General features: G+C 42.9%; 1 protein-coding gene across 5 annotated transcripts in view; it reads right to left on the reverse strand.

Moving 5' to 3' along the window:
* CFH (complement factor H) overlaps nucleotides 1-27169 on the reverse strand; it is a 66468-nt gene that overhangs the window by 13196 nt on the left and 26103 nt on the right. Inside the window, exons 9-20 of one of the 5 annotated variants that reach the window (XM_081914804.1) lie at nucleotides 21110-21292; nucleotides 20427-20603; nucleotides 19549-19725; nucleotides 18341-18514; nucleotides 17194-17376; nucleotides 16359-16538; nucleotides 13000-13164; nucleotides 11877-12047; nucleotides 10685-10861; nucleotides 8305-8481; nucleotides 4166-4342; nucleotides 2133-2309 (exon numbers count right to left, since the gene is read on the reverse strand). In XM_081914804.1, coding sequence (XP_081770930.1) covers nucleotides 2133-2309; nucleotides 4166-4342; nucleotides 8305-8481; nucleotides 10685-10861; nucleotides 11877-12047; nucleotides 13000-13164; nucleotides 16359-16538; nucleotides 17194-17376; nucleotides 18341-18514; nucleotides 19549-19725; nucleotides 20427-20603; nucleotides 21110-21292 — 2118 coding nt within the window. The remainder of the gene's footprint in view (nucleotides 1-2132; nucleotides 2310-4165; nucleotides 4343-8304; nucleotides 8482-10684; nucleotides 10862-11876; nucleotides 12048-12999; nucleotides 13165-16358; nucleotides 16539-17193; nucleotides 17377-18340; nucleotides 18515-19548; nucleotides 19726-20426; nucleotides 20604-21109; nucleotides 21293-27169) is intronic. The other 4 variants (XM_081914807.1, XM_081914806.1, XM_081914805.1 and 1 more) reach the window with 4 other exon arrangements.

The raw sequence follows: 27169 nt of genomic DNA on the forward strand, positions 1-27169 counted from the left end.
AACAAATTGTCTTTCTAATGTCTCTTCAAGTGTGGCTGACATTCCATCAGCACCTCCTTAGTTGGTCAAATAGGTAAAGGTAAAGGTAAAGGTACCCCTGCCCGTACGGGCCAGTCTTGACAGACTCTGGGGTTGTGCGCCCATCTCACTTAAGAGGCCAGGGGCCAGCGCTGTCCGAAGACACTTCCGGGTCACGTGGCCAGCGTGACAAAGCTGCATCTGGCGAGCCAGAGCTGCACACGGAAACGCCGTTTACCTTCCCGCTGGTAAGCGGTCCCTATTTATCTACTTGCACCTGGAGGTGCTTTCGAACTGCTAGGTTGGCAGGCGCTGGGACCGAGCAGCGGGAGCGCACCCCGCCGCAGGGATTCGAACCGCCGACCTTTTGATCGGCAAGTCCTAGGCACTGAGGCTTTAACCCACAGCGCCACCTGTGTCCCAGTTGGTCAAATAGACCAATCATTAAATCATTAAAACAACTAGAACCTATTTTGACATGGATGGGATCTCATTGGGAGGAGGCGGCGGCTGTCCTCTGAATTTTGCTCAGCTCTTCACTATCAAAATTTATCATATTCTGCTGTTTTTGAAAAACTCTTTCAGTATCTTGCAAGTGTCTATTTGTAAAAATTGATTCCGCAGAAGCATAGAAGTTTATAAAATGCTGGTTCCTGAAGGTCTTGTGTTTTCATAAACACCTCTGTTAATTTTCTCCTTTCTGCCTGTGATGTCTGAAACTCCTGCCCCAAACATGCAACTTGGGGGTAGCCAGTGTGATGCTATCTAGGTGTTGCCGGACTACAACTCCAATCTGTCACAGACTGGCGAATGGTCAGGGGAGTTACAGTCCATCAACATCTTGAAGCACTAAGTTTGCTGCAGTTGAATGGGGGCAATTCCACTGGTTCTAAAACCGCCTTTCCCATGAAGCATTTGGCTTTCTGCTTAGAAATGTCTGAAGTGGGATGGGATGAGGCAGGGTGCACCCCATCATTTTGGGCAGACATATTTGAATATGACCTATTCACCTCTCTCTCTTTCTTGCCTTGTCCCCGTCCAGATTTTGTCCTCCATGTGGGTTTTCCAAAGCCATCCTGTTAGGTACTGTGCAAAGCACAGTAGATGAACCTTTAGTCTCATCCAGTATTTATGTTCCTACCTCTCCAATGTACTAAAGTTCAGTTTGTAAGCTCTTTCAGGAACGGACCTGTTCTTATTTTTCTGCATGGTCTCCCCTCCACCCCCACTCTTATGCTTTAAAGCACCTTATGCATTGATGGTGTAAAAAACCCTAATATTATTCTTACTTATGAGGTTATAAGGGTTAGCCAAATGGTGAAACGAATGTCTAAATGATCCACAGCACATATAACAACACACCTCTCACCCCCTCAAATGGCATACTTCAAGGTACACAGGCAGCTCCCAGTCATCTAGAGCTGAGTAATCCAGCTGAACAATTGACTCAACAATTTCCTAGAGAACAAGAGGGCACGTGTGTGTCTTGAGAATGCATCAAGTACTATAAATTCTACTTGAATTTATTATAGAAAGGTTGAGATATCTCAGTTCTTCTGTACTTATTACAGCTCAACGGACACTGGCTACTAGTGCTGGAAGAGACAAAAATACTTCTGGTCTATCCTTTGCTATGGATCACAGTCATCTGAGAGGGAGACTGGAAACAGATCGACATAGTCTAGATCAACATGTGCCACAAACAGATGATTACATCGCAAATAGCTCAAATTGATTTAAATAAGCATCGCAAGCCATCTTGTGCTGTGGAAGACCAATTTGGTCTGCATGGATTTCTTCCCAATCACAATTGTGATGATTGGTCAATGAAGGAAAACTACCACCTCCAACTACTGAGTGATCCCATAGGAATCTCCATCAGGCCCATTTTAGATGAAGCTTGTTGGTTTTCCCATAGTATACACTTCAGTCTTGACTCCCTCTGGTATATTCCTCATAGCCCAGAGATTAGCAGAAGGTAAATAATAAATGACAGTCCAAGACTATGCAAGAATCCGCACAGTGCAAAATTTAACATACAACTTAATTTTTTTAAAAGGAAGAATGTTATATTCCTCTCTTTTAGACTATTTAAAAAATTGGACATCAAATACCTATGCATCTTGGTGGTTCTGTCCATTCTTTGTTCACACACTTTACTGTAAAAGATCCAAAAAGGCTGTATCCTTGGTAACAGCGATAGCGCACCTTCTCAAGAGGCAAGTACCTTTGCTTGAGATCAGTCGTAATCTGACCATTAGAAACCCGGGGTGGGGGAGGGCATGTTACATCTGAAATGATAGAGAAAGCTTCTTCAGTCCTTGAAAATGCATTCTGTTCCCACAAAACAGCACCTACCAGTTTGTTCCAACATTCTGAGACTGGACAAAAGATGTCATAAGAGAGGATACTGTCCTAACTGTGAGAATTGCTGGTCTCCAACCCCCATCGAGGGTATGGGCTCCTATCTACTCCTATCTACCATAAACACATGGACTTAGGAAAGAGCCCTGTTCGACTCAGAATAAACTTGCACTGGAGGAAGCTGAGAAAAGAGCACATGCTTGTAGGGTTGCAACCTCAAGCCACGAGCCTGCAACCCCAGTGCTGTCATTCTTAGCTATAAAAGTTAGAGGTCAAAAGTGTTTGCTTTTTGTTATGTATTCAGTGGTCTGTGTTTGCCTGAGCTTGAGTCTGGACTAAGAATTCTGAGCCCCTATGTTCTGATTTGATACATGATATCCAATCACAGAACATTTCAGGACTTGGGCCTCTGCCTTCGGCCCTTAAACTCTGAGTCATAATTCACAGCTTGGAAGTTTAGTCAGCCAATCATGTTGGGAGTAGGAGAGTCCCAGGCCTTCAGAAATGTACATAAGCAGTTCCTTTGCCCCTGTTGTCCAGTTCCGTTCAATAAAGGTTCTTGTTGTTATCACTGTGTCTTGCCTCATGGGAAACTACCCACACTACACTTTTGTAAATGAGTCCAGGAAGAAAAGTCCCTGAAAATGGCAGCTGTATTGGGTCATTTAAGGGTAAGTCAAGGTGCATATGGCAATTCTGCTGCCTGGAACACAAAAAGCACTGATGTCCACCTAGCTCAATTTTATCTGTGTCCAGGATCTTGTGGCCCTCCAGATGTTGTTGTACTACATCTCCCATCATCCCCAGCTAGCAAGGTTGATGGTCAGAGATGATGGGAAGTGCAACAACATCTGGGGGGCACAGATTCCCCATCACTGGTCCATATGGACTGGTAGAAGCTCGCCAGGAGTTCAGGCAGTGGTTTGTCCTAGCCTCCACCTGGAGATGCCAGGGATTGAACGTGCCGCATTGCGCATACAAAACCCATCTTCGATCCCTGCTAGTACATTGCAATATTGAAATTCTCCTATACAATTCAAGTCTTCTCTGAGCCCAAAATGCACAGTCTGAGAGGCAGTTTCCATGCTCTATTGCTGCCCTTCCCCATCTGAGGCTGACTGGAAAGAGGCATGTCTTAATACTGGGATACCATTCTATCATGCGGTATTTCCCTGTGCAGAGGCAAAATTGCCAGCCTTCAGAGGGGGGCACACGGAAAACAGGGACTCACACAGGTGGATAATTCTCCTTGTTAGGACTTTAAAAATAACCTTCTTTGGCTGTAACAGTAAATCATGCCTCCAGTTTTAACTCAGAAATAAAATATCTGCCTTGGCCATCACACATTTTGTAATATCTTCTCAGTTTCTTCCACTTCCTTTGTCACATTTATGTTTGGCACACAGAAGGAAGATCAGGAACCCAGTATACCTGAAGGAGCATCTCCACCCCCATCGTTCTGCTCGGACACTGAGGTCCAGCTCCGAGGGCCTTGTGGCAATTCCCTCATTGCGAGATGTGAGGTTACAGGGAACCAGGGGTAGTGGCACCCACCCTGTGGAATGCCCTCCCATCAGATGTCAAGGAAATAAACAACTATCCAACTTTTAGAAGACATCTGAAGACAGCCCTGTTTAGCGAAGTTTTTAAGGATTGATGCTTTTATTTTGTTTTTAGGTATCTTGTAAGCTGCCCAGAGTAGCTGGGGAAATCCAGCCAGATAGGTGAGGTATAAATAATAAAAAATATCATCATCATCATCACCTGCAATGCCAGGTCTTACCTACACATGTCGGTGGTTGTGACCACTCTTTATTTTGACATGTTACATTAGGCGATCCAGATATTTCAAAACCTTCATGGCACTGATAATGCACCTCATGGTCAGGCAGATAGACCTCTGCTGTCCCCGCCACAATGTCAGCACTGGCAACTGAAGGGGGCTCTCCGCAGGTTGCATCTAAATGGGGAGAGGAAACCAACAAATAAGCGTTTCCTCCACAAATTCTGCTTTCTGCATAATAGATACCCATCATTCTTTTTAAAGAAAAGAATAGAACCTAATGTGAACAAACACAAAGAGTGCAAGAGCTTAATGCAAGCAAACCTTGCTTACAGACAGGGTCACCAACTTCTCAAAACCATTGCAGGGGCCTGATGCAACACTCTGATGTCACATGTGCAACATCACAGAGAGCTGAGCGGTGGAGCCAAATGAGGCTGCAGCATGACCCCAGCAGCAGGTGGACTCCGTCCTCCCCAGCTGGCTGCCATGCAAGGGAAAGAGGTAAAGGGACCCCTGACCATTAGGTCCAGTCATGGACGACTCTGTGGTTGCGGCACTCATCTCGCTTTACTGGCCGAGGGAGCCAGTGTACAGCTTCCGGGTCATGTGGCCAGCATGACTAAGCTGCTTCTTGCGAACCATACCAGAGCACAGAAATGCCATTTACCTTCCCGCCGGAGGGGTACCTATTTATCTACTTGCACTTTTTGGCGTGCTTTCGAACTGCTAGGTTGGCAGGAGCAGGGACCGAGCAACAGGAGCTCACCCCATAACGGGGATTCGAACTGCCGACCTTCCAATCGGCAAGCCCTAGGCTCAGTGGTTTAATCCACAGCACCACCCGCGTCCCTGTGCAAGGGAAAGAAGTCACCCCCAAATGTCTCGGCCCCTATGTTTACAGATCATGGTTAAGGAGAACCAAGCTTAACTGCAATCCTGCTGTCCAATGCCTAACTAAAGCCAAACATTGGTTTACTACCACACCTGCATGCAAAGACCAACAGTGGGTCCAACAGTTAAGAAGGCAGTTTCTGCAAATGCTGTGAGGGGCAGATGGGGTTCACCAACTAGGCAGCACATCTAGGAGAAGGAAAGCTCTGATCCTGAACCTTCACTGCCTTGCGGGATATCTTTAGGAGAAGGGAAGTAAACTCTACACAAATCCAGAGCAGAGTCCCTAAAACAGTTGGATGGCACCTTGAACACCTCATTCCAGCAACTGCTACAGCCAAGCTGGTGCCATATGTATTGCTCTGCTTCCCTTTGAACCACATCAGCAAAGCTGAGGGGGGGGGTCTTCTTGTCTGGGCAGCCCAGGAAAAATGAGAAGCTGGAAGAACTGAAATTGACAGATCCATCCATACCTCAGACAGATAGTTATTTTAACCCAAGGCCATTTAGTTTAAGTACAGTGGTACCTCGGGTTACATACGCTTCAGGTTACAGACTCCGCTAACCCAGAAATAGTGCTTCAGGTTAAGAACTTTGCTTCAGGATGAGAACAGAAATCGGGCTCCGGCGGCACGGCAGCAGCGGGGGGCCCCATTAGCTAAAGTGGTGCTTCAGGTTAAGAACAGTTTCAGGTTAAGAATGGACCTCCGGAATGAATTAAGTACTTAACCTGAGGTACCACTGTATCTCTAAGATACTTGATTTGTTCTGCTATAATATAGGCCAAGTTAAGCTCTATGTCGCATAGATTTCAGTGGGAAGAATAACTACGTTGAATAACTTGGCTGGATGTTGCCACTGCCCTTTAATTGAATTGTATTAGGCAATATTATTTCTTCAGTGCAAAATTTAAATTTGACAAAGGGACATCTACAATTATGATGGCAGCAGAACCTGGGATTCAGCACAAAATTCCTAAATATAACCATCAGAAAACCAATTTACATTATGTATCACTTAGCAACAGTTTACATCAGGGGTGGGGAAGTTTAAGCCTGGGGACAGGATTTGAATGCTGCCAGCCTCTGAGGCCCTACAATCTAATGGTGGGGCAAAAATGCCTCACTCCACAAAAAAATAATAAATGTTGCCCCCAACCACCCATTCCATTCATCCAAACATACCAAGTTCTAAAAAAGCATCCATTCCATTCATCCACACTTGCAATGTCATGATCCCACTTCCCAATTCCTTCATAAAACAAATTGGAAATTACCATATTTTTTGCTGTATAAGACTCACTTTTTCCCTCCTAAAAAGTAAGGAGAAATAATGTGTGTGCGTCTTATGGAGCGAATGCAGGCTGTGCAGCTATCCCAGAAGCCAGAACAGCAAGAGGGATTGCTGCTTTCACTGTGCAGCGATCCCTCTTGCTGTTCTGGCTTCTGAGATTCAGAATATATTTTTTTTCTTGTTTTCCTCCTCCAAAAACTAGGTGCGTCTTGTGGTCTGATGCGTCTTATAGAGCGGGAAATACGGCAGAGTGGGGATCTACATTCCTCTCCTTAATGCTTTTGAGATTGGAGATGGGAGATGGAGGAGGAGTCAGGAGGTTGCCCTTTGGAGAATGATAGTAGGTTGAAGTAATCACTGCTGTTTACCCTCTCTGTTTGTGAGGCATGGGAGGGAAGCAAAGAAGGAGTTGTTGCCCCCTCCATCACTTGCAACAGTGTTAACACCACCAGAGAGGATTTGCCAGAAGGAACTAGTGCTGGCAGTAAGAACCTTCATCTAAAAACTTACTGTTTTCAGGTTTTTAACGTTATATAGATTTCACAGCAAGATTCCAACCCCAAAAGAGGTTTTGTGTGTGATGTGGGCCCACTTCTTCCTGGGTTGATAAGGGAGGTACAGTACGATGGGACACACTGCTTGAAGGGACTGCTCAAGTGCTGATACAAATAAAAGGGTACCCCAGGGCAGCAGGAAGGCTGCACTAGAAGGACCTGTGATGTTGATCAGAAGCTCTCTTTTCTCCAAGCGTAGGAGTGGCTGACCACTTCTCTGATTTGTCAGAGAACGTTCTGCATCTAGTAGCATTCACATAAATCGGAAGTTGTCTTTCCCCACAAATACCCATTCATTGCTGAATCAGAGCAAACAGAAATCCACAGAAAAGCTCTCAGATATGGAGCTTTAAAGCTTGGAGCTCTGCCTAGAAAGTGCAGGAGGAAAGGTCAGTGTGAGTGAGTCCAGATTCTTGCCTGATCGAGCACACCACAGTGGTAGCTTGATTTAAGAACAGCTTAGTTTATGAACAAATTGGAAATAGAATGCTGCAAACCTGGAAGTAGGTGTTTTGGTTTATGAACTTTGCCTTGGAAACGGAACATGTTCTGCTTCTTGTTGAGTGTGTTTCATTTGTTAATTGAGTCCCCCACTGCTAATCAGAGGCTTCCTGTTGAGTCTGTTGGCTATTGAGTCCTGAGCACCCACACAATGCAGAGGTGACATTTGGAGCTTTTGTTTTTGCTATATATTTGCCTTTTGGTTTGTGTGGCTCTTACATTTTTGACTGTGACTTGTTCTTCATTTTATGGGACTGACTTGTGACTGTGGATTGTGCCTTCGTTTTTGTGACTGTGTGGAACCCAGTACAGCTACTGGTTGATTGTGTGACTGCAGAAATGGATAAAAGCAAACAATGACTATCATCAGTGTACGTAAGGATTTTTTTTTTTATCATCTACAATACTGTCTTATTTATTTTATAGTACAGTACATTGATTATTGCCTTCATTTTATGGATCAATGGTCTCGTTAGATAGTAAAATCCATGTTAAATTGCTGTTTTAGGGGTTGTTTTTCATCGTCTGGAACGGATTAATCCATTTTCCATTACATTCTATGGGAAAGCACGCCTTGGTTTAAGAACACTTTGGTTAAAGAACGGACTTCCAGAACGGATTAAGTTCGTAAACCGATGTAGCACTGTATTGCCAAAGCTGATCAGCAGAACTCTCCAAGGTATCACCAGAGTTCATTCCAAGCCTTTCTACACCAGATCATTTTAACTGGAGATGTAAAGGATTTTAAGCAGAATCACATTTGTGAGCCTAAACATCTACAGAGATGTACTTGCTTGTTCACTATGCTCCTTGCTGTTCAAACCAGTGGTTGAATTGCTCTGTTCCCAGAAGTAAACTACCTTTAGAATTGATACCCAGGCAAAACATGCAACATACCTTCACAGGTTGAAGCTTCCGACCACTTTCCTTTGTGGCATGTAATATTCCGTGGTCCTTCTGTAGCATAACCTGGTGCACAGCTGAAAGGTATCAGGTCCCCAGGCTCATAGTGATTTTTTATTAATCCTTCATATGCAGCATCAATGAGTCTGGGGGGCATCCCACATGACTTTTCTGAGAAGATAATACAAATGAAAATATGATTCTCAAAAAATATCACCATACCTGTGTCTGGATTTGCCTACTAAAATACTGAACAAAGCTGCATTTCAAAGGCTGAAGGGAGTTGTGTGTTGTTGGTTGTTTTCCCCCCAAGAGTGAGACATGAAGGCAGGCAGAAAGTGGGCAGAGGGATCAGTAATCAGAGAAGTTCACAATGGGTTAAATGTTGAAGAACATAAATATTACTGGGAAAGAAAACAGATGGTTTAGTAATTTAATATGTCTGCTATGACTAATATACAGAATTTAGATACATGTTTAAGTCTGGCCAGGTCCTTAGTCCAGAGGTTTTCAAACTTTTATACCACCTTCCTAATTGCCTGCTCTCAAGTTTCAATTTGACTCCCAAAGAAATCCTAAATATTGAGGGATTCTGGAGTCACAACCTAAAGCACATTCTCGGTTTAAGCAGGGCAGTGGCTATACCCAGTGCTTTTTTCCTGGGGTACGCATACCCCTAAACATTTTGTGAATCTTTGTACTTTTATCCATTTACTCTATTCCCCCCAATTTGAACTATAAAATGGTGATTTTCTTGAGTCAAAATGAGAGTACCCCTAAACATTTTCTTAGAAAATAAGCACTGGCTATAGCTGTTGGGTTTTGCCACTGCCCCATATAATCTTACAGTGCAGCCCATAATACACATTATGCCTTTTGCTGCTGTGCATTACAGGGGAAAACCAGTAAATGTGGATCAGGTTCTATCGATCAAGTTTTCTTTCACAGACGCTTGTCTGTTCTGACTAGGGATGGTAAGCCAGTAAACCAGCGTCTCACTGAGGAGCCCTGAAAAGTTTCTGAGACATTCACGTGCTGCCCCAAACCAAAAGGAAGGTCATGGTTGAAATACAGTGGTGCCCCGCAAGACGAATGCCTCGCAAGAAGGAAAACCCGCAAGACGAAAGGGTTTTCCGTTTGCGAGTTGCTTCGCAAGACAAATTTGCCTATGGGCTTGCTTCGCAAGAAGAAAGCCCATAGGGAAATCTCCAGGGACCTCTTTTAAATGCTGGCGGTGGGAAGCAAAGACTTTCTGGACCTCTTCTGAAGGCTGGCGGGGGGCGAAAGTCTTTGCTCCCCCCTGCAAAGTCCTCTGCTGTCCCAGGGTTTTTTAAAATGCTGGGGGTGGGAAGAAAAGCCCTTGTTTTCCCCCCAGCCTTCAGAAGAGGTCGGGGGACAGACTGTCCCCGGACCTGGTCTGAAGGCGGTTTCCATAGGAACGCATTGATTGATTTTCAATGCATTCCTATGGGAAACCGTGCTGCGCAAGACGAAAAACTCGCAAGATGAAAAGACTTGCGGAACGAATTAATTTCGTCTTGCGAGGCACCACTGTATTAAAGCAACAAAATGTTAGACTGCAAGTTGAATTACCCTCAATTCTGCAAGGGGGAGAATATTTCAAAACTCTGAATGTTTGCTGGTTGGCAGGACACTTCAAGTGAGGCAGTGTCACAATTTCTATAGGTTTGTGTCAAATATGAGTTGTGAATGCTAGCAGAGATAAGAGTCCGGAAATCCAGCCATATTTACAGAGATTTATTGGTTGCTTCAAAGTATTTACAAGAGTTCAAAAGAACGACACCATCACAATCAGCCAGTTGCCGCGAATGGCTCTTTCCGCTTCCCCCCCCCCCAGCAGATCCACCTCCTAAGCCCAGCCCCCCTTCTTCATCTGTTCTGAGAGTGGCTGGATCCCGGAAATGGATCCCCCTCTCAGTTTCATTGTCTCCCAACAGCCCTTTGTCTCCTTCCTCATCCGAAGAGGAGCAACTGCTAATTAAAGGCACAGGATCTCTGTAAGTGCCCATTCTCTCCTCCTTCTCTGCCTCCCGTTCCCTGACAGTTTGGCAAAATGTCTTCCATGCATACTCTTGATGGAATAAGACTGAAGTCTCATTGAAAGCTCTGCATTGGATATATAGTTACCCTCCACTTTTGAATGGAAGCTGAGGTCCAGCTCTGAGGGTCTAGGAAATAAACAAATATCTGACTTTTAGAAGACATCTGAAGGTAGCTCTGTTTAGGGAAGTTTGATGTTTTATCGTGTTTTTAATATTCCGTTGAGAGCCGCCCAGAGTGGCTGGGGAAACACAGCCAGATGGGTGGAGTGTAAATAATAAATTATTATTATATCATAAGCATATTTTCTTACCTCTGCAAGTTGGCGGTGGGGACCACTCCCTATTTTCGCATGTTGAAGTACTTGATTCCCCAAGTTCAAAACCTTCATGGCAATGATACTCCACACTTTCACCAGAAAGATACTTTCTCTGGGAACTATTATTTACCTCACCATGGGCAATTGCAGGGGGGTCTCCACATCTTGTATCTGGAAAGGGAGTTATATAGCATGCGGTCTTCATGAATACAATTAAATGGCATAAAAACATTTCCAGAGTGTTTGTTTGTTTGTTTGTTTTCCTTTCCAATCTCTTTGCAGAGCACTTGGAGATGCTTTGTGGAGCACCGAGTGCTCCATGGAGCACAGTTTGGGTACCACTGATCTATTGAATAAACATCTTTATTACCTCACAAGTGCATTACTATTTATAAAAAAAGGTAAAGGACCCCTAGATGGGTTGCGGCGCTCATCTTGCTTTCAGGCCAAGGGAGCCAGTGTTTGTCCACAGACAGCTTTCCGGGTCATGTAGCCAGCATGATTAAACCGCTTCTGGCACAATGGAACACCATGACGGAAACACCGTTTACCTTCCCGCCACAGCAGTACCCATTTATCTACTTTCACTGGCGTGCTTTTGAACTGCTAGGTTGGCAGGAGCTGGGCAGAGCAACGGGAGCTTACCCCATTGCAGCAAGCCCAAGAGGCTCAGTGGTTTAGACCACAGCAGCACCCACATCCCTGGTTTGAATCCCCATTATTAAATAAGAAGAACATAAGAAGAGCCTGGTGGGTCAGGTCAATGGCCCTTCTAGGCCAGCGTTCTGTTCCTCAAGTGGGCCGCCAAATGTCTGTTGGAGACCCACAAGCCTGATCTGAGCGTAAGAGCAATCTCCCTTCCTGTGATTTGCAGCAACTGGTATATGCAAAGCAGAGGCATCAATGGCCCTCTCCATGAATTTCTCCAGTCCTCTTTTCAAGCCATCTAACTTGGTGGCTGTCCCTGTCTTCTGTATGAGTAGGTTCCAAAATTTCACTGTGTCCTTAGAATAATTTGAGAGAGGAATTGCCATTTTTAGGCCACATTGTCATTTATATTTTCTAGTTTCTTTTCGTTTTTAAAAAAGGTTATGCTTCTTTAGTTTATAAATCACACACCACCGCCCTCAATTCTCTGACTTCTTGAAAACAAAAAAGGGAAATACGAAAGGAAGATCATACTAACCTAAACAGCGCGGTGGGGTTTGCCACTTTCCATTGTCACATTTTATTTTTTGTGGCCCTTGAAGAAAGAAGTTCTCCTGACATCTGAAGCTTATCTCCTCACCACTCTTATAGTTTCTCGTATCGGTTATGTCAATGGCATTGGGAAGCTGAGGTGGTGGTGGACAGAATGCTTTAATAAATAAATAAAAGTCCATTAGAATTCAATGATACAGAGTTATGCAAGGAAACGATGAAAGAGATGAGCATTTAAGAATCTATGACAAGTGAGCATCCAGTCAAACCTCCTTATCCCTTGAATGGATTCAATGTTGCAATGAGTTAGTTGCATTGGTCTTGAACCAAAGAGCTGCCTGGTGAAACCTGCAAGAGAAGCAGAACTTCTCCAGTTTAGTTCCAGTGAGATCCCCATGTTGCCTCATCAGGCTCTCCAAAACTCAGTGCAGGTGAGGTGTCTGTCTTCAGAAGTGTGGAGAGTTGCTGTCGCTCCTGAAATATTTGCATGCTACCCTTCCTCTATTGCAGTGTTTATCCTGTGTATGGTTCAGTTCAGCTTTGCACACTTCTTGTGGTATACCAAAAAGGTTCTTGCTGGCAACCTAAATCTGACATGTGAACTCAACCCAGATTTTACTATTATAAAGCTACCGGAAGGTCACTGTTGAGAAAGTAGCAAGATATGCCACCTAATCCAGTTTTATGTGTTTCTGAATCCTGGGCACCACAGTTGAGTTGACCTCCAGGGATGGTGCTCTCAGACAGGGATGCAGAAGGGAAAATACACTCTGTGCCTCTGTTTGCAAGAACCAACAGCCTGTAGTGACTGCTTTGCAAGCTGCTAATTCTGTCCTTGGGTCGATTGATTGCCTTTCCCATGTGGCAGCAATGCTTCTGCTCCTGAAGTGGATAAAGTAATATCCTGATCTCACACCAGCCGAGTACATAAGGCATGCAGAATTCATGCAAACTTAAAGGAAGCTTTATGTGATCTTTCCAAAGGAGCTGAGTCTAGCCTACCCAGGAAGGCACTCCTGAACAGGTCTGTCCCACTCTTGCTTCCAGTGGCCACATCTGTCACTCAAGTTGAGAAACCATGCATTTGTATATAGCATGCAAAACTGTACCTGTGCATTCTGGCTCAGGTGACCATTTTCCATTAACACATTTTGTTTTATGTTGATTGGAACCACAGATGTAGGTTGCAACGTTGTTGTGCATAAACATTTTCTCCAGAGAAGCAAATGGTACAAACTCTGCATTCTGTGGACGTCTACATTTTGCTGCAACATCTAACAATTCAAATATTGTTCAAGTAAAGTTGTTTGTTAGCAAATCACAATCAAATGGAGTTAAACAACTAGAAAATCTCACTGGTATTTTTCATGCACATCTATTTTCCAATACGCCTTTCAGTCTTTATTGCAGTCAATCCTTGCAGCAGTTTTGGAGGAGAAACCATAATTATTGCCATTTTTATAGGGCAGCAGAGGTGAAGAAGTAGTAACAGACTTGATTAAGACCACAAAGTATGTCTGTGGCAGAGGTCTCCTGGCAGTAGGTCTAATTTCCCATCCAATGGATCACAAGCATATAATTGCTTATGTTAATAAATGGTAATTAAATATGAAAAGTGTCTATATAAATATGAGTTGCACTTATTTGTAATGGTATAGCTTGACACTCAGCTCTATTTCTCCTTTACATCTCCAGGTGAGGCAGTGGAAGTGTTGGACCAGTGTCTTGCCTTGGTAATGGACTGGATGAGAACCAACAAACTGAAGCTCAATCCAGATAAGACTGAGCTACTGTTAGTGGGTGGTTTCCTAGACCAGATAGGTGGGAGGTCGCCTGCTCTTGATGGGGTTACACTTCCTCTGAAGGAGCAGGGTTGTAGCTTGGGGATACTCCTGGATCCTTTGCTGTTGCTCGAGGCTCAGGTAGCCCAGAGTGCCTTCCATCAGCTACTCCCCTATCTGGACAGGGATAGCCTAACTGCTCTTGTTTATGCTCTGGTAACCTCAAGGTTAGATTACGGCAATGCGTTATATGTAGGGCTGCCTCTGAAGACGATTTGGAAACATCAGCTGGTGCAGAATTCAGTGGCCAGGCTGCTCACTGGAGCAAGGCTGTTTGAGCATATTACACCGATCCTGGTCCGACTGCACTGGCTACCAATTAGTTTCCGGGCTCAATTCAAAGTGCTGGTTTTGACCTATAAAGCCTTAACCGGCTCAGGACCACAACACCTCAAGGACCGCCTCTTTCCCTATGAACCTGCCAAAGATCATCTTCTGAGGCCCTCCTTTATGTACCTCCTCCTCGAGAGGTCCAGAGGGTGACAACACGACAATGGGCCTTCTCTGCAGTGGCTCCCTGTCTGTGGAATGCTCTCCCCAGGGAAATTCGCCTGGCACCTTCATTAGACACTGTTAAGGCGCCAGGCAAAACCTTCCTTTTTAACCAGGCCTTTGGTTGATTTGATTTACCCTTTAAAAATTTTTTTTTGGGATTTAAACTAAATAAGCAAAAAACCAAGGTGTTGGGAAAAAACTTGACAGATATTGAGTCGGAACGGTTTCAGAGAGAGACAGAGTTAACTGTGGTTAAGAAAGTTAAATACCTAGGGGTAAACATAACAGCAAAGAATTTGAGTCTGTTTAAAGATAATTATGAAAAATGTTGGTCTGAAATTAAGAGAGACTTGGATAGCTGGTCAAAACTGAAACTTTCATTGTTAGGTCGAATAGCTGCTATTAAGATGAATGTATTGCCAAAAATGTTATTTTTGTTTCAGACATTGCAGATTGTAGATAAAACGGAGTGCTTCCGGAAGTGGCAGAAAGATATCTCCAAATTTGTCTGGCAGGGCAAAAAGCCCAGAATTAAGTTTAAGATATTAACGGACGCAAAAGAAAGAGGGGGCTTTGCCCTGCCAGACTTAAAGTTGTACTATGAAGCCGCAGCTTTCTGCTGGCTAAAAGACTGGCTACTTCTGGAGGACACGGATGTGCTGGATTTGGAAGGTTTTAACAATGCATTTGGATGGCATGCATATTTATGGTATGACAAGGTTAAGATCAACAAGGTCTTTAAGAACCATATTGTCAGAAAAGCAATATTTAATGTCTGGACAAGATACAAAGACTTATTAGAAAACAAAACACCGAGGTGGCTGTCACCTTTGGAGGCCAAGGCCCGAAAAAGACCCAATATGGAGGCCAATTGGCCAAAATATTGGGAAATACTAGAAAGGGATGGAGACAATTGGAAACTGCAGAGTTTAGAGAAAATGAAAGATAAAGTGCGAGACTGGTTACACTATGCTCAGATTAAGGAAGTGTTTAAGATTGATAAAAAGTTAGGATTCCAGGTGGAGAAATCGAAACTGGAGACAGAACTGCTAGAACCTAAGACTAAGGTACTTTCAAAAATGTATAACTTGCTGCTGAAATGGAACACACAAGACGAATTGGTTAAATCGGCTATGATAAAGTGGGCCCAGGATATTGGGCACAACATTATGTTTGAGGACTGGGAAAGGTTATGGACTACCGGGCTGAACTTCACAGCATGTAATGCTCTGAAGGAAAATGTAATGAAAATGATATATAGATGGTACATGACCCCAGTGAAATTGGCTAAAATATACCATTCGTCTGATAACAAATGTTGGAAATGTAAGGAAAATGAAGGAACATTCTTTCACCTCTGGTGGACCTGCCCTAAAGTGAAGGCCTTTTGGGAAATGATATATAATGAGTTAAAAAAGGTATTTAAGTATACCTTCACCAAGAAACCAGAGGCCTTCCTTCTGGGCATGGTCGGCCAGAACGTGTTAAAGAAGGATAGAACATTTTTTATGTACGCTACAACGGCGGCAAGGATACTTATTGCTAAGAGCTGGAAAACCCAAGATCTACCAACACTGGAAGAATGGCAGATGCAGCTGATGGACTATATGCAACTGGCTGAGATGACTGGCAGAATCCGCGACCTGGGAGAGGAGAGGGTTGAAGAAGACTGGAAGAAATTTAAGATTTATTTACAAAAGTATTGTAATTTGGTTGAATCCTAACAAGGAAGCCAGAGCAGAAATAACTGTCTACCATTAAATTATAATTTTTTATTTGAGTTTAACCTAAACATTGCACTTAAGAGTATAAACAAGATGATAATTTGCTTGGAAAAATTCGTTTTTAATGATGAGAGTGGAAGCGGGAGACGTGAGGGAGTCCGCAATAGAATGAAAAGATGTTATGAAACCTATTTTGTTTGTTAAATATGTATCTGTAAAAAATCTTAATAAAAATTTTTATAAAAAAAAAAAAAAAATTTTTTTTTTTGGGGGGAGGCTATTGGCTTGTTGTTTCTGTTTTTATTATGTATTTTGTGGTTTTATATCTTGATTTTATTCTGTGAACCGCCCTGAGACCCCTGGGTGTAGGGTGGTATATAAATTCAATAAACAATAATAATAGCTTACCAATACATAATGGTAACTCCCACTGCCCATGCAGACACACAGCTTCTTTAGTTCCAACAATGTAAAATCTTTCATTACATTCATATGCCACAGTTTCGCCATGCAGATATCTATCTGAGTCAAGACTGACAGGGTGTCCATTTCTAATATTTGGAGGTACTTCACAAGCTCTGGGTTCCTCTGTTGAAAACAGAAGGAAATGATGTGAAACAAAATATGAGTTCTTAATTTTCTTAAAACTATAATCTCAGTCCTCAATTGTTTTGGCTGCTCATTCTCTTCAGCCTCTCCTACACGCCAGATAAAAAATGCCAAGGGCAGCTCTTCATTTTTCAGCTCATCAGTATATATTGCACAAGTAGAATGAAGAGGCAGACTTTGATATTATTATGGCTTGTATGATTTTAACTTCATTCTTAATAACTGAGCATTGATTTGTTGTTACTTTTCTCTGTTCAGTTTTGATCTTATTCCCAGTCCCAAGCATTGGAAACTTAAGACTGGAATTTAGAAATGGATTCTTTTATACCACATTTGGGAGCTTTAGTTTAAACATAGCATTTCAATGATAAAGCAAAGCATGAAGACACTTAAGATGGTCTGATTCTGCTTCAAATGGAGACATCAAATGTTACGCTCCACTTTCCCTTCGGCAGACCTTTTTCTTCTCCAGCTACTTGGGAAACTTCTGGGACAGAAAATTCCAGCATGTAAATAGAAAAGAAATCCTAGTGGAATATATGCACATGGTGGACTTTGCTGAGTTAACAAAAACAGTTTTATCTGCACATACCATTTGCCCTGCGAACATGCTTTAGTTGCACCTGTAATTTACCTTTGCAGAGTGGTAAAGATGTCCACTGTCCATCCAAACACTCAATCAACTTTGATCCAGTCATTGCAAATCCGAAATTACACTTGTATTCCACCTTTTCTCCATGTTCATATCCTTCCTTAAGGTCACCGCTAATACTGCCATCCGAAATGCTGGGGGGTGGCTGACAAGGATCGACTTTTGCTGAAAGTAAGAGATCATCACTTCAGTCTTGTATCTGTTGACTCAAAATAAGTCTAGACAGCACACCCTTCCACATAGAATTTTCACAATTATGAAATGATGTTGGATGTGCTGAGTTCCAGCCAGTTGTGTGGAATGGATCGTGTCATTTATGTGGGAAAGACTCAAATGATCAGCACTACTCATGTAGCTCCTAGTTTCACCCATTACCAATAACTGCGTAGAGGAAGCCAGGGGGAAATGGTTGCCATGTTGCTGAATGAACCCCCCCCCCCCAGCTACAAATAGGTAGGGATGCTCACACAGGGCTATTCTGGGGTTACTCCTGCTTTACATAATTTTGCTTATACACATGGTAGCAAGGAATGTAACCCCTGCATATGATGAAATTTACCTGTATCAAATGGGACTATATAATGGGGTATATTGTGTGCATAACATACCATATAATTTTGTGTTTCATTTCATTTCAGGCATTTTCTTTCTCTTTCAGAACTCAGCAAAGCAGCGACAGCTTGGACATAACTGGCTGGTTCAATGCAATAGGCAGTGCAATGTAAGCAAATCTCAATCAGGTTGGAACCAGCAAATTCCCTACATAAATCTGTTAAAAACAGATTCTTCCTCCATTGCTATACATGGAGCTGCCTTTATTTATATGTAATCCAAACTCCAGCAGCTAATTTGCTCACCCCATTGCGCGGATTCGAACCCCCGACCTTCCAATTGGCAAGCCCAAGAGGCTTAGTGGTTGAGACCACAGTGCCATCGGCGTCACCTCCTTCCCATACTCCATTGACCACACAACACTAAACAAAATATATATATCTGTGCACTAGCCAGTGAAATCTTCCCCAGTAAGACTTGGGAGAAACATTATTAAAAAAGGCTGCCAGGAAATTTTTAAGAATAACAAGCGCACTGATATTTACTTTTTGTATAAGCTATAAAAAAAATTGGATACCTTTACATGTTGGGGGCTGTGGAGACCATCCAAAATGATAACACTGGGCAGAGTCAGGCCCAACTCTTTTGTAGTTTCCGTGGCAGGAAAATTTCACCACGTCTCCATGCTGATATTGGTTCTTTCTAGGGTCAAGTAGCCCTTTCTCCAGAAGGAAACCATCACAATGTATTGCTAAAGGAAATGTTGAGCAAAGCAGATTGAATATAATTAAGTGCATTTCAAAACAAACCTGCCTGAAATTAACCTGCTGAGCAAAATGTTTGCAAATGTTCATCAAACTTATTGCAGGCTTGCATAACCTCTGACCCCCTGGGAGTGGAGACCAATAAATCTTTAACAAGACATCATGCCATGTTTCTCAGCTATTGGGTGAGTCCACCTTCCTCATACCTTCAAAATTTTCGTGCCTGAAAATCTCTCTAGAAGAAGTCAAATTCTATTTTCTCACAACAACAACAACTGGCACACTCAGGTGAGTTGCTGGTGTTACACTTGATCTAGAAGATGGTGTGAATTCTTTGAACAACCTGAGCTTGGATATATTCCATTAACTTTTTGCTTTCCTGTTTTTGTTTTCTTCTTCATTGAATTCCTTTACCTTCCAGGTGAAGGATTCTTATCAGTCTGCCTGGATGGAGGAACCACTGCAAAAAAGGTGCTTCAGTTGGGGTATTGTATTCTCAGATGTTTTCTATGAACTCTGAGCAAGCCAGACACATTGTTAAACACAGAGCAAGTTGCCTGACTCCTATATGTAGCAATTTCATCTACAGAATCAGATTGCTAAAAATCCAGCTTCATATCTTACTTTATTACATCCAAGATGAGTACATATATTCTTACTGATCATTATTAATTAGATCACTGATGTATGCCAACTTGAGGTATTTTAGTTATGTAAAATCGTTAGGAATCACTGGGAGAAAATTACTTGAAGAAAATAAAGGATATTGCTGGTTATAGCAATATCTGAAGAGAAACCAGAGTATAGCTGGTTATTACATACTAGATAATCCTAAAGTCTATATCTAGGATAATTGGAGGCCTTGCTTCTGAAAGATTATAAACTAGTGGCCTGTGTATGTAACCACATAGAAAACATCAGTGAAACAAACCTTGTTTGATTGACAAAGGCTGTGTTATATAATTATATCAAGGCTGTGTAATGTAATTATATAATTAAACAATGATAAATTATAACTTACGTAGACATTCAGGATTTGGACTCCACCCATTCTCTGTGCATACTACATGGTCACCTGTGGCCTTTTTAATGGTTTCAAACCCATCTTTACATTTGTAGTGAAGTATTTCTTCAAACAAGAAAACCGATTGACTTGTGTTAAAGATTACATTATTTTGAGTTGGTACTTGGCATGTCTCTGAGGAAATAAAGAATGAATTATATTTATGATTGGTTTTATATCATCAGTTTACATGCTCTAAAATCTTGCTAGTTCAGACTCCATGAACATACGTGTGAAATTAAGATTTTTTTGCCCCAATATGCATCACTTTACAGTTGTTTAAATTGAATTGCCTTTGCCATTCTACCACCAATTCACTCAGTTTGGAGAGTCCCTTTTGGAGCTCTTCACTGTCTCTTTTTGTTACAATGACCATGAACAATTTAGTATCACCAGCTTCCCTGGATACATTAGCTATTTTCCAGGCCTTATTATGAAGGCTAATCTGAGGGACAAGTTACATATTGTAGCTAAATGGACAGCAATTTCACATTTGAGTTCTTTGACTACTCTAAGATGGATTTGCCAGTTTGCATTTCATCAATGAGGCCTAGAACTTTGCCTCTCATCAATTGATTGGCAAGAAAACAATTTCTTGTTGTTAGTTTGAGTCTCCTGCTGTAATACGTTCCTCAATATTTTGCTTTCGAAATTACTACCACTGAAAGAAGATGGAGGAAACAGACAGAAGAAGTCCGTATTGTGTAGAGTTTAGCCAGGTTGCACATGGTTATCAGAGCAGACTGCTTTTTAAGCTTAAGTTAATGACTTTTCCAATGTGTGGTCTAAACCAACCCATTTTTCATCCATAATAGATGATTCTTTAAACTGCTTACTGATACACTTTGGTTCAGGCTTCCACCCTTCTTCATGGCATTGTATATCTCCTGTTTCAAGTCCTTGTGGAGTTGTGAAGCCAGGCTGACAGCGATATGATGTTTTGTCATTCAAATTATATTGGTTTCTTCTTTCAGTGAAAAAGCCATTTGGTGGTTTCGCGGGTCGACATATTTCTAATGAGGAAAAGGAACATATTAGATACATGAACCCATAAATTATGGTGAGCTTTGTTAGCTAAGAATCAGCTTCTTGTGAAGTCCACTACAATGTTTCATAAATTTCTCAACTGAGATCTAGTCTGGTTAAGTTATGTAGCTCAGGTTTTAGAGAGACTTTAAGGTTCATTCCACAGCCTGTCAGAAGTCCCACCCTTTGAGTACAAATATTAAACAAGTTCTTCCAGGTTCAGCTCCATCTACCACATGTTTGGTAAGTACCCAGACTGCCTGTGATTGCTTCACCCAGTGAAGAGGGGACGTTCAGAAGAGATAGGTGCTGCAAAGGCCTCTTTTCCTCTGCTACTCATGAGATTTGCAAACATGCACATCCTTAAGCTTTCCTATAACTGTGAGAAGTCCAAGAAAATAATATAATGTACTGGTTGTTCACAGCAGGACAGGGCAGGCTCCAGGTTCTCAGGTTCTATATTGTCAAATTGGATTCCATAAATAACACTTACTTTTTACATTACAACGTGGAGTAGGTGACCAGCCATTTTTGGTGCACACGGCCTTAGCTTGTTGGTTTATAGGATCATATCCAACCCCACAAGAATACGAAATTTCATCACCTTCTATGAACTTCTGCGAAGTATGGGCATTGAATGTACCATGTGCAAGCAGTCTAGGAATATCACATTTTTCTAAAAGGAAAAAAAAGAAGCTTACATAATTGATTGACATATATTTTGGCAAAGATTCTCCTCCTGCAAAGAGGGGAGTGGTTGTGGTCGGGGCCAGACTCTGCCTCAAGCAGGGGGCGTTAGCCCCCTGCCTCCCACTCACCTGGCTGGCGCCCACGCCCACTGACAGGCACCCAACCAGGTGCCTTCGAGGGGGCTTGTACGGCAGCGCAAATTGCTGCCGTGCCAGCCTCCTGGCCTCTCTCTTCGTTGGACCGTCGCAAGTCACCCACCCTCCACTCCCTTACAGCTCAGGGTCTCAGCTTTCTTTTGGCCTTGCTATGGACCTTAGGTTGGTCGCCCTGGTTGTCCGGGGGGCCTGGTAGGAATTTTTCCATTTGGCATTAGGCTTTTTGGTTTTTCGCCTACCTCATAGCAATCGCCACAACTTTCGTGGTATTGGTGGGTAGGTTAGGCATTGGAATAATGCATTGTGGTGTGTGGAAGGGCTAAGTATGGCCATCGCCTACGCCTTCAATTTTGGGTATTCCATTAAAGGAATCCGGCGGTCGTGTATTCTGTCCGATGCCTGCATGGCGGGAGGCCATGGCACGACTCTCGGTGACATCAGGGGAGAGCTTATAGTTGGATTAGCATCAACAGGCTCCACCTACTGGTGAATAAACCCCCTGTTTTAGACTCACCCCTCTCCGAGTGGGTGGAGTCAGATGACGTAATCCAGTGCCTAAGCCAATACCTTTTCACTTGCTGTAATCAATAAAGTTGTGGCCTTTTCTTGCCCATTAACCTTATATCACCTGTCCTTGTGTTTTCATTCCACTATGCGGGGATCGGGTCCTTGAACCACAATTGAAATATTATTTTCAAGATAGATGGTGCATTACTCGAGAGACTTGGTTTAAAGTTTTCCTATATGCTTTTGCAACATATATATGTAGAAAATAGACACACAATGTGATTTATAAAATAGGTCTTTTATGGACCCCTTCATGTGTTGAAATAATCTTTAGGTGTCATAGTGTCACACCACTTTTTTCTCTTTTAACAACCTTTCCTAGCTGCTTAAATATGAATTGATCTGATTCATATTTGAAGGTGAATCTGTATTTGAATGTGAATGTTATTTGCCTTCGCAAAACAATTCAGAAACCAAAACACAGACATCCTTCGAAATTCTCACTGCTCTGAATTTTGCAATGCAGTTCTCTGGCCAACTGATGTGTAGAAAGGTGCATATGCTAGGGTACTGTGTGGATTAAAATACATACATATTTGGAAAGTAGCATACAAAAATGCATTGTGTAGGGGGAAATGGCTTTGCAAAAATGTGTATGTTAGGCAAATTGCCATACAATATTAGCCAACATTTGCTGACGATTTGTCACTATATATATATATATATATGCAGGTTTTGGTGTCCTCGGGTGTCTTCCCGTGTAAAAGTTGGGGTGTCTAGGCGACGTTTCGACGAGGTCTCACTCGTCATCTTCAGCCTGGGAACTTCCTCTCTGCCCAGAACATTGGAGGCTATACACCACACCCCCTCAACAGTATTTATAGGAACTCAAACACTGAGATCCTGCTCTGTTCCAGTAACAAGAAGCCGAAAGCACCAGCCTGAAGATGACGAGTGAGACCTCGTCGAAACGTCGCCTAGACACCCCAACTTTTACACGGGAAGACACCCGAGGACACCAAAACCTGCATTCCTGTACCCGTGAAAATCTACGAAAGCAAATATCTCACCTCTACGGGGAGGAAACCTTCCAGCTGACAAGAACCTACGAGAAACTAGAAGTCCGAAGAGCCACCATCTTATGTGATCTCTTGTTCCTACGCAACTGCCGAGACAACAACTTAATTCCCACATGCTTCCAACTTAAATTCCATTCTAAAACCCCAGCTACCGAAAGGATCCTGAAACGAACTGAACTATCCCTAATCAGAAACGAACTACACAAGAAAAGATACCTACTAAACCAAACCAACAAAGATCTGCTCACTCTTCACCTCAAACTCTGTAACAAAATCCACCCTGCACTCTGGGACAAATGCAAACAACTAGCCGTCTGGAGAGCTGAAACGGAGACCTCACATAAGACAGACACACACACCAACAAACTCCACAAACTAGAGAAACGCCAGAAGCCCAGCCACCCTCCACAACAACCCATGAAACAAACAGTACATAACATATCAGACAGGATCCTCACCACAACTGAAACCAAAGTACTCTCCAAAGGTTTCAACTTTGCAGTCGCCCCGAGACGCATCCCCACGGAAAACATCATATGCGGAGTCGAAGCTAGCCTAACCAAAATCAACCCAGATGAAGCCAATAAAATCAGACTTGAAGTCACCAACATCCTCTGCTCCAGCAAACCACCCAGAAGCAATTTACACAAAGAAGAACAGAAAGCACTCAACAACCTGAGGAAAGACAACAACATAATCATTCTCCCAGCAGACAAAGGTAATGCCACTGTTGTGATGAACACATCGGACTACCAAGCAAAACTATCAAACCTACTCCAAGATCCTACCTACCAACCTATAAAAACAGATCCCACCACCTATCTGGAAAAAACCACCAAATCCAAAATAAAAGCCTCTCCTATCAGTGAAGAAATCCAGCTAAGAATCATCCCCAGAGAAAAATCATCCAGATGCCCCAAACTCTACGGCCTCCCCAAGATACACAAAGAAGGAACACCACTCAGACCAATAGTCAGCTCCATAGGCTCACCTCTACAAAATCTCGCTAAATTTCTCGCCAAGCAACTTCAGCCCTATGCAGAATCCATCTCTTCACACGTTCCAAACTCCTTCCAGTTCATAGAAACAATAAAGAAGCAAAACCTACATCCTAATGACCTACTTGTGAGCTTCGATGTTGTATCTCTCTTCACACAAGTGCCCATTAATGAAGCCTTGACAGCCATTCAAAACAAATACAATCCCCCCGAATACATCTTGGACCTGACCAACCACTGCCTAACCAACACGTACTTCATCCACAATGGACAAAGATACAAACAGATAGAAGGAGCACCTATGGGATCACCCCTCTCACCGGTCATCGCAAACCTGTACATGGAACACTTTGAAACCAATGCTTTAGACAAGTCAGAACACAAACCCAAACTTTGGCTCAGATATGTTGACGACACCTTTGTAATTTGGCCACACGGGAAGGAAAAACTGGATAGCTTCCTCACACATCTCAACAGCCTACACCCCAAAATACAATTCACTATGGAAATAGAAGCCAACAACCAACTTCCCTTCCTTGACGTCCTAATCTACAAAAAACCTGATGGCTCCCTAGGACACACTATCTACCGGGAAAAAACACACACCAACCGCTACTTACATGCACAATCACACCACCACCCTGCACAAATAAACTCCGTAGCCAAGACTCTCATCTCCAGAACCAAACGCCTGGCTGACAAAGACCACTTGACAACTGAGTTACAGAATCTCTCAAATGTGTTAATTGCCAATGGATACCAGCAAAACAGGGTTACGAAGCTAATCCAAAAAGAAACACCCCCCAAAAACCAAGACACAGAAGAAAACAAGGGCATGGCCCTCCTTCCTTATATCAAGGGCACTACAGATAAAATTAGCAAAATCCTCCATAAACACAATATCAAAACAGCCTTTTGCACCAACCAAAAAATAGCCAATATCCTCAGAAACCCCAAGGATAAAATCCAGTTGGAAAACCAAGGGGTCTATGAAATACCCTGCAAAGTCTGCCCAGCCACGTACATTGGACAAACAAACAGACGAATAAATGCACGTATCGCAGAACACAAGAATGCCGTCAAAAAAGAAGAAAAAACTTCCTCTCTTTTCCAACACATGAAAGAAACAGGACACGAAATTAATTTTGCAGATTCCAAATTGCTCTTTAACATGGAACATCACCACAAGAGAATAATCATGGAAGCCATCGAGATAGAGAAACACCCTCACAACATGAACAAGCGTGACGACACATCCCGCTTGCCAGACATCTGGAAATTAGCCCTCCCCACAAAAACTGACACCAGATCCAGAGGCACACAGAACGCCATCACCAATCAACCACACCAGACCCAAACCCAGACCCTCTCCACAGATAAATTACAGACACCATCCAGTAGCCAAACCATGGTGGCACCTCCGGATGCTGCACCCCCCTGCAATCCCTACACAGATCTGGCTGACACAGGCCACAAAACCACAGCTCGCCCCTATACACGAAGCCAAGCCAGAGCACAACTAAGTGCAGTACAGCCATCTTCTCAGAAAAACTCTTCACAAAGTTCAAGAGGTCAAGACACAAAGACTTTAGCAACTAATCCACACCTAATGACCCACCTAAGTGGTACTCAGGATATCACTCAAGAAATCACTCAAGATATCCCTCAAGTAATTAAGGAACAAAAGAAGAAAAGGCACACTAGCCTGGGAACTTCCTCTCTGCCCAGAACATTGGAGGCTATACACCACACCCCCTCAACAGTATTTATAGGAACTCAAACACTGAGATCCTGCTCTGTTCCAGTAACAAGAAGCCGAAAGCACCAGCCTGAAGATGACGAGTGAGACCTCGTCGAAACGTCGCCTAGACACCCCAACTTTTACACGGGAAGACACCCGAGGACACCAAAACCTGCATTCCTGTACCCGTGAAAATCTACGAAAGCAAATATATATATATATATATATATATATATATATATATATATATATATATATATATATATATATTCACTCACTCTCACACACATACGGGGAGAGAGAGAGAGAGAGAGAGAGAGAGAGTGAGTTGTGGCTGGCTGGCTGGTGTGGGTGGTTTGGAACTGCTCACCTGGGCTACCCAACATTGTACATTGCTGCCAACTACCAAGAGTGGGGGGCAAGGCAGTGGGGAATTGCGACACAGGTGCAGTGGCAGAGTCAATTCAGCACTGTCACTGTCACTGCCACTGCACTGTGCTGAGATCCTCACTGCCTTGACCTTCCCCTTTCTCTAACTGGCAGTGATGCCAGGAGAGTAATGCTCCCCTACCGGGCACTGATGTGTAGAAAGGTGCATATGCTAGGGTACTGTGTGGATTAAAATACATACATATTTGGAAAGTAGCATACAAAAATGCATTGTGTAGGGGGAAATGGCTTTGCAAAAATGTGTATGTTAGGCAAACTGCCATACAATGTTAGCCAGCATTTACTGACAATTTGTCACTACACAAACACACACACACACACACACACACACACACAAACACCACACACTCAAACCAATAAACTGATGTGGAAATGTGGAGAAATGAACTTCAGATTGGAAAAATTAGAAACCCAAAGAAACTAAAACTAACAGATTTATCCATCACTAACAAGAGGCCCCTGGAAGCGGGGGGACGGGACACATTGTGATGTGTGACATATAGAGAAAAAGAGAGGTGACTCCATAGATATCGGAGGGCAACCATTTTTCTCTCCATACAATTACCCAGGAAGGGGTGTCACATCATAAAGCACTATGGCCACTAGCTACTTATTACACCAGACTTGAGCAGTTAGATTTTTTGTTAAAGGAAAAAGTGTACCATGGAACCCCTTCAAATACCATTATAACTATGATTTTTTATACTTAAAGAATAGGCGTATATTTAGGATTTTGTCTTAAAATATTACACAGGCATTTGACAGAAGGGACTTACAATGTACTTGTGCGGCGATCACAAGGATGAGAGATTAAGATGATCCAACCCACCTGTGATGGGACGATGAGCTGCTTGTGCATAAAATGCAAGTCCCTCAGAGTTTGATCAGGCTTTCAAACCTCTGCCTGTGACGGAGCCCCTCCAGCATGGCTGC

Source organism: Podarcis melisellensis (assembly GCF_964234715.1).
Source record: "Podarcis melisellensis genome assembly, chromosome: 6".
Taxonomy (NCBI): Eukaryota; Metazoa; Chordata; class Lepidosauria; order Squamata; family Lacertidae; genus Podarcis; species Podarcis melisellensis.